The sequence below is a fragment of the Diorhabda sublineata genome, chromosome 11, assembly GCF_026230105.1.
Source record: "Diorhabda sublineata isolate icDioSubl1.1 chromosome 11, icDioSubl1.1, whole genome shotgun sequence".
Lineage (NCBI taxonomy): Eukaryota > Metazoa > Arthropoda > Insecta > Coleoptera > Chrysomelidae > Diorhabda > Diorhabda sublineata.
The window spans coordinates 3,108,787-3,129,207 of record NC_079484.1 but is presented as its reverse complement, the minus strand read 5'-3'; the positions used below and the strand labels follow the sequence as shown (position 1 = coordinate 3,129,207).

General features: G+C 31.2%; 1 protein-coding gene across 1 annotated transcript in view; it reads left to right on the top strand.

Moving 5' to 3' along the window:
- The window catches only part of LOC130450287 (uncharacterized), a 156,658-nt gene that overhangs the window by 6,063 nt on the left and 130,174 nt on the right, over positions 1 to 20,421 (top strand). Inside the window, exon 2 of the mRNA XM_056788613.1 lies at positions 5,708 to 5,911. Coding sequence (XP_056644591.1) covers positions 5,708 to 5,911 — 204 coding nt within the window. The remainder of the gene's footprint in view (positions 1 to 5,707; positions 5,912 to 20,421) is intronic.

Here is a 20,421-nt window from a genome sequence, read left to right as displayed (position 1 = left end):
AGGGTTTTTGAAAGTGTTCAAATTGATGCCCATCTTGATCAATGCATTTACGGCAACGTTTCTCGAAGAAGAGGCGAAGAATGTCGAGCTGTTCGCAGTTCTTCCTCAATTGCAGTTCAGAGATCGGGAAGGGTACGTACGAGAAAGCCCCACAGGAAGAAATCACGGCTGTCAGACGTGCGGGACGCTCAACGAATCCTCGTCTGAACAAAATGAACATTAAGGTACTTCCGGGTAGATTTCATTCTGTTTTTGCCGATTTTTCGAGAGCGTTGACTGATTTCTGTATGCCTCATTATTATGAGAGGAAAGACAGCTGCTCTAGCCTCCAAATTGTTGAGGATTATAACCTAAATGTCGTCGACAAAGCTTCAAATTTTATTCAGTACTTTGGTACTATAAATTTTGTTTCAAAAGCAGTGTAATAACGTGGTTATCAGCTGAAACTGCTTCGGTCTCTTCCATTAAATCATTTCATAGGATTTTTCTTTGTATGTATTTACAGAACCGGATCCGTTCATCGTCCTGTATCTGCGTTAACCTATTTTTGAGACAATCTCGAATACTTACGGTGTGGAGAAGTAAAAGTTTACTCACTTAATTTATATTTATCCGCGTGGAAGATAAAATTTCAAAGTACGAATATGCAAATAAACTTCCATTTTAAAAATCGATGGCGAGTCTCCATTTCGTTTTTCCAAGTCTCATGCATAATTCAGCGGATCCCAAAGGATATCAAATTGTGTCTCACATGAAATGTAGGACTTGCTGTCACTAAAGTGTTGTTTATTCTGCGACTGACTGAAGATTCGGATGTTTTTTTTTGTGTTCGAGTCACATGGAGTCGAAAAGCAAACATTGTATTTTCATATTTTAAGCAGTGTCGCGGTGGAAGTAGAAATCGTATTCAATCTAATAGAAAGTCTGATTCATTCGTGTTAAAATTTATATGGTAAATAGAAAACTCGAAATGCATATCTGAAATTGAAATTTCGTGATTATGTATATATTTGCACGATCCTGTAGTAATTTATGTTCTCCAAATTAACTTTGAATTTTTTTTGCCTTGCCTGGTCTAGTTGTTCAATAAAACCAAAAAACAAACAAAACAGAAACGAAACATCAACACATAAAACATTTTTCCTTGCCATACAAGTACTTTCCTAACAATATTTCACTAAATTAAAATCTAAAACACCAAAAAACATTATATATCAAGTGCCTTATATTAATTGTGATATTGTCTACATAGGACAGACATCTCAATATTTAGAATATAGACTAAGAGGTCATCAATACTATAAAAAAAAACGAAATATCAAACAATCGTAATTTCATTTGGAAATTTTTTGAAACGGAATCTAATACACGAAAAAGAGAATTTTTAGAAATGGTTCAGAAATAACTTAAATAAAATTTGTAGCTCTATTTTGTAAATTGTAAAGAAACTGCAAATAATTTATTGGATTACTGCTATATATTTGAGATGTAAGGACTAAATAAAAATTAACTTTTCTTATTAAAACAAAGTTCGTAAAGTCGAAACGTCAATTTTTATCTATCTTTGAAAAATTATTTAAAAAACTCTAATTTTTGAACAGAAAGGACCTAAAATCGAGAACATTTAGAAACATAAAACCAAAATATATAGAATTATAATGTTTATATGGATGTAAGAATTAAAAACTATGATAAAAATGGAAGAAGAAAAAGAAAAAACGAAGGGATTATAAGAATTGGAGATCATAAGTTAAGGAGGGGATAAAATCAAAAAATATTAGAAGAAATATGTGGGGAAGGAAGGAGCTTGAAGACTCATGGGACATAATAAAAGCTAGACTGGAATATGGTAACCAAGAGACTTTCTTCTGAAGTTATTTGCCTTGGGATCAATGAAATTGATGGAAAAACCAACCGTGGTTAACACGTCTTTTTGGGGTGGAGTGAGTTATAGATTTTAACAAAACTTGTACTGCTTGATTCATAGTAGCACTGGTTCGAGCTCGTGTGATTGCTGCTTTAAAAATTTTCATTTTTTCATCACGATCTGTATAAATGTTACATCTTTTATGTATATAGTGGTGAATATTCCGGAATATTGGATTTGTTAGTTTATTTCGCCACCAATAAGTTGGTGGTTTCATATTATGCAAGATGTTTCTTCCAAAATTCAATCATTGAAGTTCTGTTATGAAAAATATGGAAAAGTTCAAGTTCTATAATAGATTTCGCCCATTTTGGGCGTATAACGTATAATTGAGAAAATAAACATATATTTTGTTTGTTTTCATCTAACATCTAAGTTAATTTGTAAATATATTATGGTCTGGTGGAATTTCGTTATCAAGGACGAATAAATCTCGCTAGTTAATTGAAATTGATACAAAGGTCACGTGAAACTATCATTGGGTAAATAAAATTGAATATTTAGGGCAATGTATTTACGTTGAACAATTTCAACAAGTAGTAAACGTGTCAAGACGAAATTTATTGATTTATACAAGTCCAATTTTCTCAATTTCATTGTACTAATTAAAAAGGAAAATATACGTAATTAGACCAGACAATAGAGCGCTTTCTAAGTGACTAGTTAAAAGTATTTTTCTTCAATAGTAAAATAATAATTGTACTAGTAACAAATTATGTCATTCAATTTGTATTTTAAAAATGTCTCAAGAAAAATTTCAATGTACACCTCCGCTTGACGAAAAAATAGTATATGTCACTCGGAGCAGAAAACCCATTATATGTTTGCACAATTTTAAGTATTTTATTGTTTTCTACGTTTGAAATATAAAAAATATAATGATGATACTCCATCAATAATTGATTTACGTCAAAAAGAAATCGATATATCAAATCCACCCGGTTTAATGCAGGAAATACCCAGGCTGTTATTTTTACAAAGAAAGCTGACGCCGAAGATCAGGATTTTGTCCTGTCTGGACATAAAATATCACCATAACCTCAAATTTGCTTGTTGGGTGTTGAGGTTGGCAGCAATATGTCTTGGAATAGTCAAGGCAACTCCACAAAAACTTGAAGCTCTCTTTAAAACCAAAAAGATATGTACTCCTCAATAGCTTCTAATCCTCTACAAGGCCCAGACTCGTCCATCTTTGGAATATTACTCGCTCATTTGGAACTCAGCTCCGAAGCATACCCTGAAGATGCTCGACTCAATACAGAAGAAATCAGTTCGACATATAGGCGATCCAGAGTTGACTGGAAACTTGGACAGCTTAGAGCATGGAAAAAAGACTCTGTTCATCAAATCATATTATTTTTGTTTCCTAAAAATTCAAAAATCATTCTAGTTTCCGTATCAAATGTGTAGTTTTCCAGATAATCGCATTTGGTAACTTTTTTCCTAAATAGAAATTTAGCACAATGTGAAACTGTTTTTTTGTATTTTCAGAGCAAAGTGGTACCCCTTTTATATCTGAGATTTAGACACAAGTTTTCTAATTTTTTTTAATCTGAAAAGAAGGAAGAAAAATAAAAAAAAATGTGTAGAAAACTACGAGAGCCGTTTTTTTTTTCAACCTCCGATAGGCTATAAATAAAAGACCAGTTCATATAAAATAATAATTTTATTACCAAAAGATTAGCACACTTACTTTCGACATAATCACCAATTCTCTTATCTACGGACAAGCTTTTTAATACTCTCTTCAAAGACCAACCAAATAGACCGTGAAACATCTAGAAATTCCGTAGACAAGACAAAGCAGTAATAGTGAATCTGAGGTTTCCTTTAACCATTCTGTCAACTCGTTGAACCGGATCATCGGAAACGATGAGATTTGCGTTCTTGGCTCCCTTCATTATGCAGATCATTACAGCCATCTTTCGACACCATCACTCATGAATTTTTTCCCATACACACGACTCATTCTCCGATGGATTTCTGCAGCACTATGGCCTTCAGACTGTAGAAAACGAATCACCCTTTGGCGGGAGCATCAATAATGGCGGACACGTTTACGTGGCTTTAGCACAACGCCGACTGACGCCTGAAAGTCGATAATGGCGGTTTGTGTATATATTTGGGTACTAACACCCGAAAAACTGGAATCTGTGTCTACAACACACTTAATATCACTTAATCTCTAATGACTTTGAATGATGAATGATAATTTTTGGCTTATTGAACAAAAATTTCCTACAACTACGTTTTATTCAAATTATTCAACAAGAATTTGCGAACGTACTATATTTCCAACTATCCTTCAATAGATGCAAATTACATTTTCCCTTTGACCTTACCGAAGTTGTCACCAGTTTGAAATTTAGAGCTCCGATAAACACTAATGGAATGCGGCCGACAATATAGATGCATAAAGTTCACGTTGAAATTATTTGACCTAAGTGTGGATGATTTGACCATAATTCGATCAAACGGCGCCCTTTAATACGTCTCTTCGTACGGGCATCCTTATTCATCATCAAATCTAATTACAAACCTCTTTAATACACTCGTTAATGATAATTTATACTCGTGATGTAAATTGGAGTTGTAAATCATATTTTCATAATAACAGAAATCGAAATTGCGACACGCATTTCGTCTTCAGAGACGAGAAGGTAAACTCGGTCTCCTGTTGGAACCAATCACGTTTCAAAGGGATCCGTTTCAAGCATACGTATGCATCTAGGTGAATTAACATCTCAAAATCACTTCCAGTAAGCTAAATCAGTTGTTGAACAATGAGCATTTTATAGGAATGACATTCTTTTCGTCAAATCCATTATTGATTCGTTTGACGTATAACTCGAAACATTCTGGACTTTTGATCACCGTTTTCCTTACTTTTTCAACATTTTCTGGTATTCTACGACCAGGATGTTTCTTATCCTCTACGTTTACATTATGTTATAGCTCGAAATAGCTCCAAGTCTACAAACATAAGACAGTTGGTGCATAGGTCTAAAAGACTTCTTAGTAATCTGTGTACGTAATCTTGGCATAGAATACAATCATTAGAATTAAAATGTTCGTACACCAAGTTTTTAATTTCATCTTCGTTGTTCATCAGCTTTGCGAACGAAAAATAGTCGGACAGGACCAGATCAGGGGTATATGGTGGGTTCAATCTCTCTCAAAGTCACCAACACACACCACAGCTCATTTTGCCTCGCCTTTTTTCGATAAATCTTCAACATTGTTTTTGATTGTATGTTTTGGATGTCGGATTATAGTAAAGGACCATATTTTTATCATCCCTTACAATAATACTTCCTCAGTTCATTAAGAATAACTTCTTCTACTAATTTAATGTTTTCTGAAGTAGTCCCGCACCTGGGTCATCTTCTAATGATTCCTATCGCCAGCGAAACAACTTGAATTGTTGTAAATTATGAACACAAGTCATCGGAAACAGAGTCCATTCTGTTTTCGACTTATTTGGTGTTAATTCTTCTTTAGACCAAACAACTTCACTCAGTCAAGTTGTTTTGAGCTCGACTGTAATAAAATTGATCAAAGCAGCAACTTGAAACTTTGTGTAGAGCTTGCTGAGACTTGGTACTTCATTTACAAGTATTCATTGACCGCAATTTCTTTGATACGATCCCCGAATCAAGCAAAATCATAGTTCTGTAAGCATTTCGAATGACGTTCTACTTGTTTTAGCAAATTTTGGCAAACCCGGTTAATTTGGGATGAAAAACCTTATTCTGACGAAATTTTTCTTATTTTTTCCAGCGGTACCGTTTCCACCGAGTAATAAATTAACAGTAGCCGAAGTATTCGATTCTCGGACGGCGAAACCGCGACCGGATACGTTGAAACAACATTTCATATTAGAAGGTCGCATTGATGAAGCCGCAGCGCTTCGGATCATCAATGAAGGAGCTGCTCTGCTCCGTGCTGAAAAAACCATGATAGATATAGAAGCTCCCGTCACAGGTAAGAATTAAATTCACCATTTATGTTAAATTTAAGGTTAAATCAATGCTATATTATGCTATATATGTCGGACCATTTCATCAGTTTATGATTAGACCTCGTATACCAATAGACATTTACCCTTTTTTAAATTCTAAAGGAGTAAAACTCTCACATGAACGTTTAAGTGTAATTACATGTTGACGAGTGGCTAAAGCGCCATCTTAAATTAATACAGCGTCAAATATAACAGTGTTAGATTTTAAAACGCTAAAAAACATCTAAATACACCACCTCTGTATGTTAACCCATAAACATAAAGTGTGTATTAAATAACAAATATTAATCAACGTGTTACATTATTGACTTGATAATTCGCTTTAAAAACCTAAACAGTATTGACGCTGCATCAGTTTAAGATGGCGCTCCAGTCAAAATTAATCCGTGTGACCTCGTTTGGCATTCTAAGCCAGCATCGAGCGTCAACATGCACCTCCAGAAAGACCATTATAATGAAATTGTGAAATTCTTCAATTTTGAGCTTGTTCAAGTGAGCCCGAACGTCTCTCTCTACTCCATTTTGAGTAGAAGGAGATAGAGAGTGGTAAACCGATACTCTTTGTGTTTCTCGACCAATAGTACAATTTCACTTGTTATGTCACTTACTATATCTTTAATATTTTGTCTATGGTTTGGATGTAGAGATTATAGCGCCACCTGCGGTGGACTATGAAGCAAACTATTCCAATAAGTGTCAACATGACGTATTAACTTCGTGCATTAAAATTTTTTATACTTTGATCGTTTTTTTATCACAAACGGAATAGAAATCACAAAATATATCTCTGAAACTAACTATCATTTGCTAATTAGATGTTAAATCAAAAGATAGTATTTCTATGTAACATGAAAAAAGTTTTTTCACGGTTCATTTTGATGTTTGATAGACGCTTCTTCAAGGCGGCGCTAGAACCTCTGATTAACCAACAATGTACGTGTTTGTTAGTGAATTATCCGTCATGAATTATGTCTTCAAACACAGTGAAACGTTGTTCGCACGTCCTTCACGAATGTTTACATTAGCTCCAAGAAAAGTAAAAACTCCGAAAGAACTTTAATTATTCCTTGGAACTCAAGTTCGCGAAATTGAGATAGTTTTGTGTACCACATATTCTCGCAAGTTTCAACGATAAATTTATTCAAAAGTCAGGCTCAGATGGCGCTACAATCTTTAGTTCCAAATACCCCTGGTATACAATGGGGGTTTTAGCTTAGTTTTATCATAAAAATAGTTTAAACATAAATTGTTGTGGATGTCTGGAAAAGTCTGAAGGTATTTCATCGTGTTTGCTTCCGAAAAAATGATGTAATGTGCTATTTTAACGTAAGGTAAGTTCATAATAAGTCATAAGTCGGTTCTTGACGAATCATACATCTGTGGCACGTCCCGATGAGACCCATTAGATCGATTTTATTGTCCAATACCTTCCACCATACGTACACCATAATTTTTCGTGCACACAATCCGTGTTTTGTAATTTTTTATATCACTTAATCAAGCTTCCACCAAGATATTTCATCGCCCGATATAAATCTTTTGTTCATGAATATCCAGCTTGTCCAATGAATTTAAACTGTTTCATGATTTGATGGCGATACTACAAGTTGCTAAATTTTATTGAAGAGATAAATCTTTTACGTTTTTGGCAGTAAAAAAGTATGTTAGCATATTTTTTCTCATATTCCACTCATTTACAACCTTTAAAGAAACAGTATTCAACAAAATGTATTGTACTAGAATAACCTCGGATCAAATTTATTCGATACCAGTTAATATTAAGTTTTCGTTAAATCTTTTGATCAAAATATATAGCGGTAACTTTGACAAGTTGAACGCATGTCTGTTATAAACTACCAAAACTTCCTAGTTTCGATTCCGAAGTTAAATCTACCACAAAATAATTCTTGTCAAGTTAATTCATCTGAAAATCTGCTACAACAATTAGAGTTTCCTTGATTCTATTAGTGAAATCAGTTTAAATGCCAATCGGTGTAATTAATTTGATTAGTATCGGGGCTTCCATCATAAATTCACCCCCTTTTAATTTCATTTCAAATAAAAATTAATCACAATGTTTTGTTTAAAAGTTTTGCACTTCCATGTCTTCCTCTCGATTCCTCGTTTGTTCTATTTTCGAATATTTGCTCTAAATCTTTTTCTCAATGCTTCTAAATGTACTTTAGGTATCGTCTGTTTTAAGATTCTCATTAATTTTTCCTTTTTATTTTGTATTTCTAATCCATCAAGAGATACCATCAAAAAAATCTTTATTTTGATTCTACATACTAAATTGTTTCCTAGCTTTCTACTTTGTTGGCCTCATAACTATTCATCCTGATCTATATATAGCAAAAATCTAATTTAGAAAGGTCTTTGAAGTATTTGTTTCAAGTTTGAAGAAGCCACGTTGCTTATTATTTGTTTGGCAGCCATCGTCTTCATCGTCGTTTTGATATGTTACAATTTTTTCTTTAAATACTTCAGTTCATCATCAGTTGAACTCGATTCTGCTCTGGGTGATTCTTCTATCTCATTTACGAAGGAAAAGTTTCGGAAATAGAGCTACCAAGATGAGCATCATAGTGGTTGATCAAATGAGTTGACAAATCCAAGACTCGCGAAGAAACTCCATTGAGTATTGAAACTACAGAGCTAGCAGATATTTTAAGTGAAATATTATCTGTAAATTTGATCATCAGAGATCTTTGTCCAAATCGTCTGCTCAATTTGGTATTTAGAGATGTTTTTTGCCAAAACAACCGGCTCAAAAAACTGTTCGATGTTGGATTTATTGGTAGACACTTCATATTTTCAATTTGGTATAAAAATCTTGCTTGGTACATTTCCAAATCAAACGCTTTCGAAACATGCTCGTGTTAGACACGTTCATATAAACTAATTCACTTAGTTATAAACCTTTTATAATTAGAAATATTGTCGCTATATCGTCATAGTCTCCGACACCGCCCCTGATTCTATTTCCGAAGCTCTCCGGCTTTGAGGTAATTGATCCATATACCTCGTTAATTATTTACTGATTCAGCATTTCAGCTCTAACCTTATTATAAGGAATTTTAGGTAGTTGCGATGATCAAAACCATCCAACTATCTATTCATCGTTTCAAATCGTGATTACCCTAATAGTTGATATACTAAAATAGTATGAATGATTTGAAAATGGATATTCACCCTTTAAGAAAAGTCTCCATTTATTTATGTTTATAGAAAACCGATTGAAAAAGTAGTACGAAACTTTTAACTATTTAATCCTTGAAATGTTTGGGACAGAAGATTAGAAGTTGGATATTCATCGCTTTTCATTAATTTTTTTTTCAGTTTCTGATCAGTCGTTTCCAATATCCATTGATTTTACCCACTTCCTTATCAATTTTTATCAATATCTGGAGTTTCTCATCAGTTTTCGTCAAAAGCCTTTGGTATTTATCGATTTTCATCAGTTTCACTGGATTTTAATTGGTTTTTGTTTGTTTTGTTGAGTTTCCTGCGGTTTACATTACTAACCATTAATTTTCTCGTCAATTTTACCAAATATCCATTGATTTTGCTTCAGTTTCTCATTAATTTTCATCAGTATCCATTATTTTTTAACGAATCTCTTTAGTTTTTACTAAAATTACATTGGTTTTCGTTTGCTTTATTACGATTTCTACGGTTTTCATTGTTAATCATTGATTTTTTTTATTTCCTCATCAATTTTCTCTAATTTTCATCAATATCCATTGTTTTTTATTGTATTTATTCAATGATTTTTGTTTGCTTCCTCAAGTTTTATGTTATCCAATTAATTTTTGTTTATTTTCTCATCAATTTTCTTCAATATTCATGATTTTCAGTTTCTCTTGCAAGTCCGTAAATATTCATTATGTTTTATCGATTCTCATTAGTTTTTACTAAGATTTCATTGGTTGTCGTTAGCTTTCTTAAGATTTCTATGATTTTCATTGCTAATCATTGATTTTTCTTCATTTTTTCATCAATTTTCTCAATAATTTCCATCAATATCCATCGATTTTTATCGATTTTAATTAGTTTCCACCAAATTTTCAATGATTTTCGTTTGCTTTCTCAAGTTTTCTGTGATTTGAATTGATACAATTGATTTTTCTTTATTTTCTCATCAATTTTCTCAATAATTTCCATCAATATCCATTGATTTTTATCGATTTTAATTAGTTTCCACCAAATTTTCAATGATTTTCGTTTGCTTTCTCAAGTTTTCTGTGATTTGAATTGATACAATTGATTTTTCTTTATTTTCTCATCAATTTTCTCAATAATTTCCATCAATATCCATTGATTTTTATCGGTTTTAATTAGTTTCCACCAAAATATCCATTGATTTTCAATTTTTCATGCAAGTGCGTCAATATTCATTGTTTTATCGATTCTCTTCAGTTCTTACTAAAATTTTATTGGTTTTCGTTTGCTTTCTTAGGATTTTTGTGTTTTTTTTTTCTTTTCTCATCAATTTTCTTCAATATTCATTGTTTTTATCTCAGCTTCTAAATAATTTCTATCACTAACCTTTGATTTTTATCGATTTTCATTAGTTTTCACCAAATTTTCAATGGTTTTCGATTGCTTTCTTTAGTTTTCTGCGGTTTTCATTCTGTATATTGAAATTTTATTTTATTTGCATCTTTATTTAGTTATTTTTATGTTAGTTTTTTAGTTTTTACAATCTTTTGTATACAAATTGTAACAATTTTTTAACAATAAAGCATTTCTCTCTCTCTAACCATTTGTTTTTCTTTATTTCCTCATTAATTTTTTACAAATATTCATCGATTTTTCCACAGTTTCTCAATAAATTCCATCAGTAATCATTGATTTTCATCAATTTTCATTAGTTTCCACCAAAATTTCATTCGTTTTCGTTTGCTTTCTTAGGATTTCTGTGGTTTTTTTTCTTTTCTCATCAATTTTCTTCAATATTCATTGTTTTTGTCTCAGTTTCTGAATAATTTCTATCAATATCCTTTGATTTTCATTAGTTTTCACCAAATTTCCAATGGTTTTCAATTGCTTTCTTAAATTTTCTATGGTTTTTATTGCTAAACATCGATTTTTCTTAACTTTCTCATGAATTTTCTACAATATTAATCGATTTTTCCACAGTTTCCCAATAAATTCCATCAGTAATCATTGATTTTCATCAATTTTCATTAGTTTCCACCAAAATTTCATTCGTTTTCGTTTGCTTTCTTAGGATTTCTGTGGTTTTTTTTCTTTTCTCATCAATTTTCTTCAATATTCATTGTTTTTGTCTCAGTTTCTGAATAATTTCTATCAATATCCTTTGATTTTCATTAGTTTTCACCAAATTTCCAATGGTTTTCAATTGCTTTCTTAAATTTTCTATGGTTTTTATTGCTAAACATCGATTTTTCTTAACTTTCTCATGAATTTTCTACAATATTAATCGATTTTTCCACAGTTTCCCAATAAATTCCATCAGTAATCATTGATTTTCATCAATTTTCATTAGTTTCCACCAAAATTTCATTCGTTTTCGTTTGCTTTCTTATGATTTCTGTGGTATTTTTTTTTCTCATCAATTTTCTTCGATATTCATTGTTTTTGTCTCAGTTTCTGAATAATTTCTATCAATATCCTTTGATTTTCATTAGTTTTCACCAAATTTCCAATGGTTTTCAATTGCTTTCTTAAATTTTCTATGGTTTTTATTGCTAAACATCGATTTTTCTTAACTTTCTCATGAATTTTCTACAATATTCATCGATTTTTCCACAGTTTCCCAATAAATTCCATCAGTAATCATTGATTTTCATCAATTTTCATTAGTTTCCACCAAAATTTCATTCGTTTTCGTTTGCTTTCTTATGATTTCTGTGGTATTTTTTTTTCTCATCAATTTTCTTCGATATTCATTGTTTTTGTCTCAGTTTCTGAATAATTTCTATCAATATCCGTTGATTTTTATTAGTTTTCACCAAATTTTCAATGGTTTTCAATTGCTTTCTTAAATTTTCTATGGTTTTTATTGCTAAACATCGATTTTTCTTAACTTTCTCATGAATTTTCTACAATATTAATCGATTTTTCCACAGTTTCCCAATAAATTCCATCAGTAATCATTGATTTTCATCAATTTTCATTAGTTTCCACCAAAATTTCATTCGTTTTCGTTTGCTTTCTTAGGATTTCTGTGGTATTTTTTTTCTCATCAATTTTCTTCAATATTCATTGTTTTTGTCTCAGTTTCTGAATAATTTCTATCAATATCCGTTGATTTTTATTGATTTTCATTAGTTTTCACCAAATTTTCAATGGTTTTCAATTGCTTTCTTAAATTTTCTATGGTTTTTATTGCTAAACATCGATTTTTTTTAACTTTCTCATGAATTTTCTACAATATTTATCGATTTTTCCACAGTTTCTCAATAAATTCCATCAGTAATCATTGATTTTCATCAATTTTCATTAGTTTCCACCAAAATTTCATTCGTTTTCGTTTGCTTTCTTAGGATTTCTGTGGTTTTTTTTCTTTTCTCATCAATTTTCTTCAATATTCATTGTTTTTGTCTCAGTTTCTGAATAATTTCTATCAATATCCTTTGATTTTCATTAGTTTTCACCAAATTTCCAATGGTTTTCAATTGCTTTCTTAAATTTTCTATGGTTTTTATTGCTAAACATCGATTTTTCTTAACTTTCTCATGAATTTTCTACAATATTAATCGATTTTTCCACAGTTTCCCAATAAATTCCATCAGTAATCATTGATTTTCATCAATTTTCATTAGTTTCCACCAAAATTTCATTCGTTTTCGTTTGCTTTCTTATGATTTCTGTGGTATTTTTTTTTCTCATCAATTTTCTTCGATATTCATTGTTTTTGTCTCAGTTTCTGAATAATTTCTATCAATATCCGTTGATTTTTATTAGTTTTCACCAAATTTTCAATGGTTTTCAATTGCTTTCCTAAATTTTCTATGGTTTTTATTGCTAAACATCGATTTTTCTTAACTTTCTCATGAATTTTCTACAATATTAATCGATTTTTCCACAGTTTCCCAATAAATTCCATCAGTAATCATTGATTTTCATCAATTTTCATTAGTTTCCACCAAAATTTCATTCGTTTTCGTTTGCTTTCTTAGGATTTCTGTGGTATTTTTTTTCTCATCAATTTTCTTCAATATTCATTGTTTTTGTCTCAGTTTCTGAATAATTTCTATCAATATCCGTTGATTTTTATTGATTTTCATTAGTTTTCACCAAATTTTCAATGGTTTTCAATTGCTTTCTTAAATTTTCTATGGTTTTTATTGCTAAACATCGATTTTTTTTAACTTTCTCATGAATTTTCTACAATATTTATCGATTTTTCCACAGTTTTTCAATAAATTCCATCAGTAATCATTGATTTTCGTCGATTTTTATTAGTTTTCACCAAATTTTCAAAGATTTTCAATTGCTTTCTTAAATTTTCTTTGATTTTTATTGCTAAACATCGATTTTTCTTAACTTTCTCACGAATTTTCTACAATATTCATCGATTTTTCCACAGTTTCTCAATAAATTCCATCAGTAATCATTGATTTTCATCGATTTTTATTAGTTTTCACCAAATTTTCAATGATTTTCAATTGCTTTCTTAAATTTTCTTTGATTTTTATTGCTAAACATCGATTTTTCTTAACTTTCTCACGAATTTTTTCCAATATTCATTAATTTTTCAATCAATAAATCAACTTTTGTTGTTGTATTAGTTCGATTAAACTCATCAATGAAGAAATCAACATAATTGTATGAATCCCTGACATTGTAAACGGTTTTTTCACATATATCATCGTTATCATTTCCTATTATTTGTTACTGATATTTATAATAATATAATTAATTGGATATCAGTGTCAGAAATTCTAATCTAACAATGTAATTGTAATCCATGTCATCAAATGCATCTCGTTTATTAATACTTTGACATTTGCAATGGCAGGGATCATTACGCGGAAATAAAAAGAGGAAAAATATTTTCAGCTTACTAAGAACATAACGACCATGGTATTTGGCGTAAATGGGAATTTAAGAACACTTTCTTAATGACGGCTTTTTGTGTCACCCTCGAGGAAAACATTTCTCATCATGGAAGTAACCAATTTCATTTTTAGTGTCTGCTACTATATTCTAGAGATTGTGGAGAAAAAGTATGTTGCAAATTGAACTATATAACAACAACAAGTAACATCACAAATTAGTGTAGAAACTACGACAAAATGAGCCACGAAAGGGTGTAATATGTTATAAAGATATCATTAAGCTTCTAGTTTTACAAATGTTTGTTTGTTTGTTTTGTTTAACTCAAAAAAATTACCAAACTTGTCTTCTGTTAACACACATCTATACTACTAGTTATTCAAAATCGTCCAAATCGATCATTAAGTCTGGATTCCACCCCGGGATTTGTTATAGTGAGCATGATAAGGTACCTGAAGATTTGAAACCAAGTTATAAACCGTCAACATCAAAATAACTCCACTGTCTGATGTTCTTATTGCTTTCTATTGATTTATCTTCAGGTTTTCGTCAATCTTCTTCAGTATCCATTAATTTTACTTCAATATCTCATCAATTTTCATCAATATCGATTGAGTTTGTTTGAGTTCCTCATCAATTTCGATCAATATTCGTTGATTTTTATCGATTTCTATTAGTTTTTATTGAATTTTCAATGGTCTGCGTCAGCTTCTTGAGTTGTCTGCTGTTTTCATTGTTTACAACTGATTTTTATTCAGTTTATTGTTAATCTTGTTCAATATCCTTTTTTTTCTTCAGTTTTTTTATTGATTTTTTTAAATATCCATTGATTTTCATTGGTTTTACTGGTTTTCGTCTACTTTCTTGAGTTGCCTGATGTTCTCATTGCTTTCCATTGATTTTTCTCAGTTTTTCTTCAGACTTAATCAATTTGTATCAATATCGATTGAGTTTACTTGAGTTCCTCATCAATTTCGATCAATATTCGTTGATTTTTATCGATTTCTATTAGTTTTTATTGAATTTTCAATGGTCTGCGTCTACTTTTTGAGTTGTCTGCTGTTCTCATTGTTTACCACTGATTTTTATTCAGTTTATTATTAATCTTGTTCAATATCCTTTTTTTTTTCTTCAGTTTTTTATTGATTTCTATAAATATCCATCGATTTTTATCGATTTTCATTGGTTATACTGGTTTTCGTCTACTTTCTTGAGTTGCCTGATGTTCTCATTGCTTTCCATTAATTTTTTTCAGTTTCTCTTCAGTCTTCCTCAATTTTCATCAATATCGATTGAGTTTGTTTGAGTTCCTCATCAATTTCGATCAATATTCGTTGATTTTTATCGATTTCTATTAAATTTTATTGAATTTTCAATGGTCTGCGTCTGTTTTTTGAGTTGTCTGCTGTTCTCATTGTTTACCACTGATTTTTATTCAGTTTATTATTAATCTTGTTCAATATCCTTTTTTTTTTCTTCAGTTTTTTATTGATTTCTATAAATATCCATCGATTTTTATCGATTTTCATTGGTTATACTGGTTTTCGTCTACTTTCTTGAGTTGCCTGATGTTCTCATTGCTTTCCATTAATTTTTTTCAGTTTCTCTTCAGTCTTCCTCAATTTTCATCAATATCGATTGAGTTTGTTTGAGTTCCTCATCAATTTCGATCAATATTCGTTGATTTTTATCGATTTCTATTAAATTTTATTGAATTTTCAATGGTCTGCGTCTACTTTTTGAGTTGTCTGCTGTTCTCATTGTTTACCACTGATTTTTATTCAGTTTATTATTAATCTTGTTCAATATCCTTTTTTTTTTCTTCAGTTTTTTATTGATTTCTATAAATATCCATCGATTTTTATCGATTTTCATTGGTTATACTGGTTTTCGTCTACTTTCTTGAGTTGCCTGATGTTCTCATTGCTTTCCATTAATTTTTTTCAGTTTCTCTTCAGTCTTCCTCAATTTTCATCAATATCGATTGAGTTTGTTTGAGTTCCTCATCAATTTCGATCAATATTCGTTGATTTTTATCGATTTCTATTAAATTTTATTGAATTTTCAATGGTCTGCGTCTGTTTTTTGAGTTGTCTGCTGTTCTCATTGTTTACCACTGATTTTTATTCAGTTTATTATTAATCTTGTTCAATATCCTTTTTTTTCTTCAGTTTTTTATCGATTTCTATAAATATCCATCGATTTTCATTGGTTATACTGGTTTTCGTCTACTTTCTTGAGTTGCCTGATGTTCTCATTGCTTTCCATTAATTTTTCTCAGTTTTTCTTCAGTCTTCATCAATTTTCATCAATATCAATTGAGTTTGTTTGAGTTCCTCATCAATTTCGATCAATATTCGTTGATTTTTATCGATTTTCATTAGTTTTTACTAAATTTCCATTTGCTTTCTCAAGTTTTCATCGCTTTTTATTTATTTTCCTTCAGTTCCTCATCAAATTTTTCCAATATCCATTGATTTTTCTTCAGTTTTTCATCTAATTTCCATCTATATAAATCCAAGCTCATAAATTTTTATTTCGGAGGATTTTAAATTGTTTCTGATTACTATAATTCTGTAAAATGATTTACCTAATTTATTTTTCTGTGTATATTTTTCCACTAGACGCATATAAATTTTTTTTCGTGTCATAAATGTGTAACTTTTGCATAACAAAAGTTCGAACATTGATGATTTCAATATATTTCAACAGAAAACCACCTCCGTTCTGATTAGCTTGTGCGAACGTTTAAAAATAGTTTGACATTGAAGCTAGCGTATTTATATTTAATTTCAACGGAATTGAGACATTTCGCTTTAATCGCACTCGATGTTATTTACATAATTCCGTTAAGCACCGCAATGTATTTTCGAAAATTAATATTGATTTTATCCTAAATAAGTGTCAATATTATTTTTACGCGGATCCAGTTTATTGGAAATAAGCCATTAAAAAACATTATTAGCTACAAAACTTTTTGCACCTTACCGCCGTATACAATCCATACCAATACGTTTTCAAACAATCAGAAACTCTTCTATAAACTCGGAGAAATGGTTTGCGCAGAATTCTGACTGTTCATTTTTGGTGATAACAAACATACAACTACTACAGAGGGTGTTTCATAAACAATAACGGTTTTCATATGAATATAAACAATTAATAACAAAATCTACAACATTCTACGTATCTTTGATATATACTTCTAATCCTACGTCCCAAATTTGCTTTATTTCGCTCCACATTATAACTTTTATCAACTATATAAAGTTGTGTCTACACTATGTCGATCAAGTGTGGACGTGTCGCCCGAATTCGTCGAACCATGTTTTGTCGAGCCGAATCGAATTCGAATCAGGTCGGTTTGAACCAAAGGACGATAATTTTCTTCGGTATTCCAAATTGAGCTCGTCCACATCATCCAGTAATAAATCTTCAATAAAATCCTCAGCGTGTACTCGGACTCAAAACCTCCTTGGGCGATCCAGCTGGTTACCAACTGTGGAAATGATAATTGCAGTAGCAGCATCACTGATTTTATTAATCAAAAGCATTTTAACATTTAACATCGATGGACACGTCCTTATAGCCAATGCGGACGGGCCGAAAGTCGGACGATTTTCGATAAACATAGTGTGGACACAGCTTTACGTTCGCGCTCGCGCTGATTCTCTCGTTCGCGTTGGAAACTATTCATAAAGCTTTTTGTCGAATGCCAAACATTGTCTTAATATACTTATCGCGTCTTAACAGCAATGCAGCTTTCTAAATAAAAAGTTTTATATTGGATTTTATGAGCGATTATTCACCTTTTTGTCATTTTGAGTAAAGCGTCCATAAATTTAATGGAGAAATCTTTTATTTTTCGACGCACGGTCATTTATAGGAAGTTCAGTTTGTCGATAATGTATATAAAAATAAGGAAACACAAAAGGTTTATAGGTTATTAAAACCGGTCGTATCAAACGAGGGTTGATATATTTATATTTTAGGTCTAACATTGAAATATATGCGTTCGATTTAGTTTTAAAACCGTTACTTTCTTCTAATGTTGAATAATTACAAAAACAAGTGCCAAATCAGGATTTTATGGTGGATGGTCCATCGATTCGACATGTCGTGGTCATCAATTTGTATAGAAACATCTGTCAGAGCATTTCTTTTAGATCTCTACCAACTTCTTTCATCTTCACATATTATATTTTCGTGTGCACTTTGTATATATATGCGAAGGTGTATTTAGAGGAAAATATGGTTTCTTCTCATCAACTATGTAGGGGTTATCTAAAACTTTTATTGACGCATATCCAGATACCTGAATTTATCTTAAAAAAGATAAGATAAAGCTGTTTTCTCAATTTTTGTGGCAGGTAATTCTACTAAAACAAGTTTCAATAACGAATGCCATCTTCAAAGGTCGCTAGTTGTCTTAGATATGCAATGCTATGTTCCAGTGGATTCTGGAGAAGACATTTTATGAGTTATCAACATCAACAAGACAATACGTTTCACCAAATCCAGCATTTCACACTCCATATTCACCAGATCTTTTGGCTTGCGATTTCTATCTATTTTCCAAGGAGAAATTTATTTTAAAAAGTTCGAGTTATGAAGTAGCTTTCAGAAGATGACTTCCAGCAGTGTTTCGAATGGAATATACCCTTGGTTAGATATGTGTGAAGGGTATATATTCAATTCGATAATAAGTCATATTAATTCTCATTAATTCTAACTTAATTTCTGCACTCCAAACTTCATATCTTCTCAATCTTCTTTGCTTTAAGCATAGATTCATTGCTGTAGCCTTCAAGGTGTAGCTTCAACATTTTCAACATGACCTAGAAGACATATTATAAGTTATCAACTTCAACAAGTCAATACGCTTCACCAAATTCAACATCTCAGACTCTATATTCACCAGATCTTGTGGCTTGCGATTTCTATCTACTTTCCAACACGAAATCTGTATCAAAAAGTTCGAGTTATGAAGTAGCTTTCAGAAGATGACTTCCAGCAGTGTTTCGAATGGAATATACCCTTGGTTAGATATGTGTGAAGGGTATATATTCAATTCGATAATAAGTCATATTAATTCTCATTAATTCTAACTTAATTTCTGCACTCCAAACTTCATATCTTCTCAATCTTCTTTGCTTTAAGCATAGATTCATTGCTGTAGCCTTCAAGGTGTAGCTTCAACATTTTCAACATGACCTAGAAGACATATTATAAGTTATCAACTTCAACAAGTCAATACGCTTCACCAAATTCAACATCTCAGACTCTATATTCACCAGATCTTGTGGCTTGCGATTTCTATCTACTTTCCAACACGAAATCTGTATCAAAAAGTTCGAGTTATGAAGTAGCTTTCAGAAGATGACTTCCAGCAGTGTTTCGAATGGAATATACCCTTGGTTAGATATGTGTGAAGGGTATATATTCAATTCGATAATAAGTCATATTAATTCTCATTAATTCTAACTTAATTTCTGCACTCCAAACTTCATATCTTCTCAATCTTCTTTGCTTTAAGCATAGATTCATTGCTGTAGCCTTCAAGGTGTAGCTTCAACATTTTCAACATGACCTAGAAGACATATTATGAGTTATCAACTTCAACAAGTCAATACGCTTCACCAAATTCAACATCTCAGACTCTATATTCACCAGATCTTGTGGCTTGCGATTTCTATCTATTTTCCAAGGAGAAATTTATTTTAAAAAGTTCGAGTTATGAAGTAGCTTTCAGAAGATGACTTCCAGCAGTGTTTCGAATGGAATATACCCTTGGTTAGATATGTGTGAAGGGTATATATTCAATTCGATAATAAGTCATATTAATTCTTATTAATTCTAACTTAATTTCTGCACTCCAAACTTCATATCTTCTCAATCTTCTTTGCTTTAAGCATAGATTCATTGCTGTAGCCTTCAAGGTGTACCTTCAACATTTTCAACATGACCTAGAAGACATATTATGAGTTATCAACTTCAACAAGTCAATACGCTTGACCAAATTCAACATCTCAGACTCTATATTGACCAGATCTTGTGGCTTGCGATTTCTATCTACTTTCCAAGACGAAATCTGTATCAAAAAGTTCGAGTTATGAAGTAGCTTTCAGAAGATGACTTCCAGCAGTGTTTCGAATGGATTATACCCTTGGAGATATATATTTTTAATTCAATAATAAGTAGGATTCAAGATAAAATGTTTATGGCGTTAATTTTTTTATTTAACAGTTACGCATCGTATTTCAAAACAATTTGAAATTTTCGAGACGTGTTTTCAAATTAATAGTGGCATTTCACACTTACGAATGACTAAATAACTTCATTAAGGATTCGGAACGAAAAAAAAAATTGTACTGACGATGCTGTCTGGTATAGCGGAGTCGAATAACGTATAAAAGTCGCGTCTGACAGTCGACTAACTTTATAA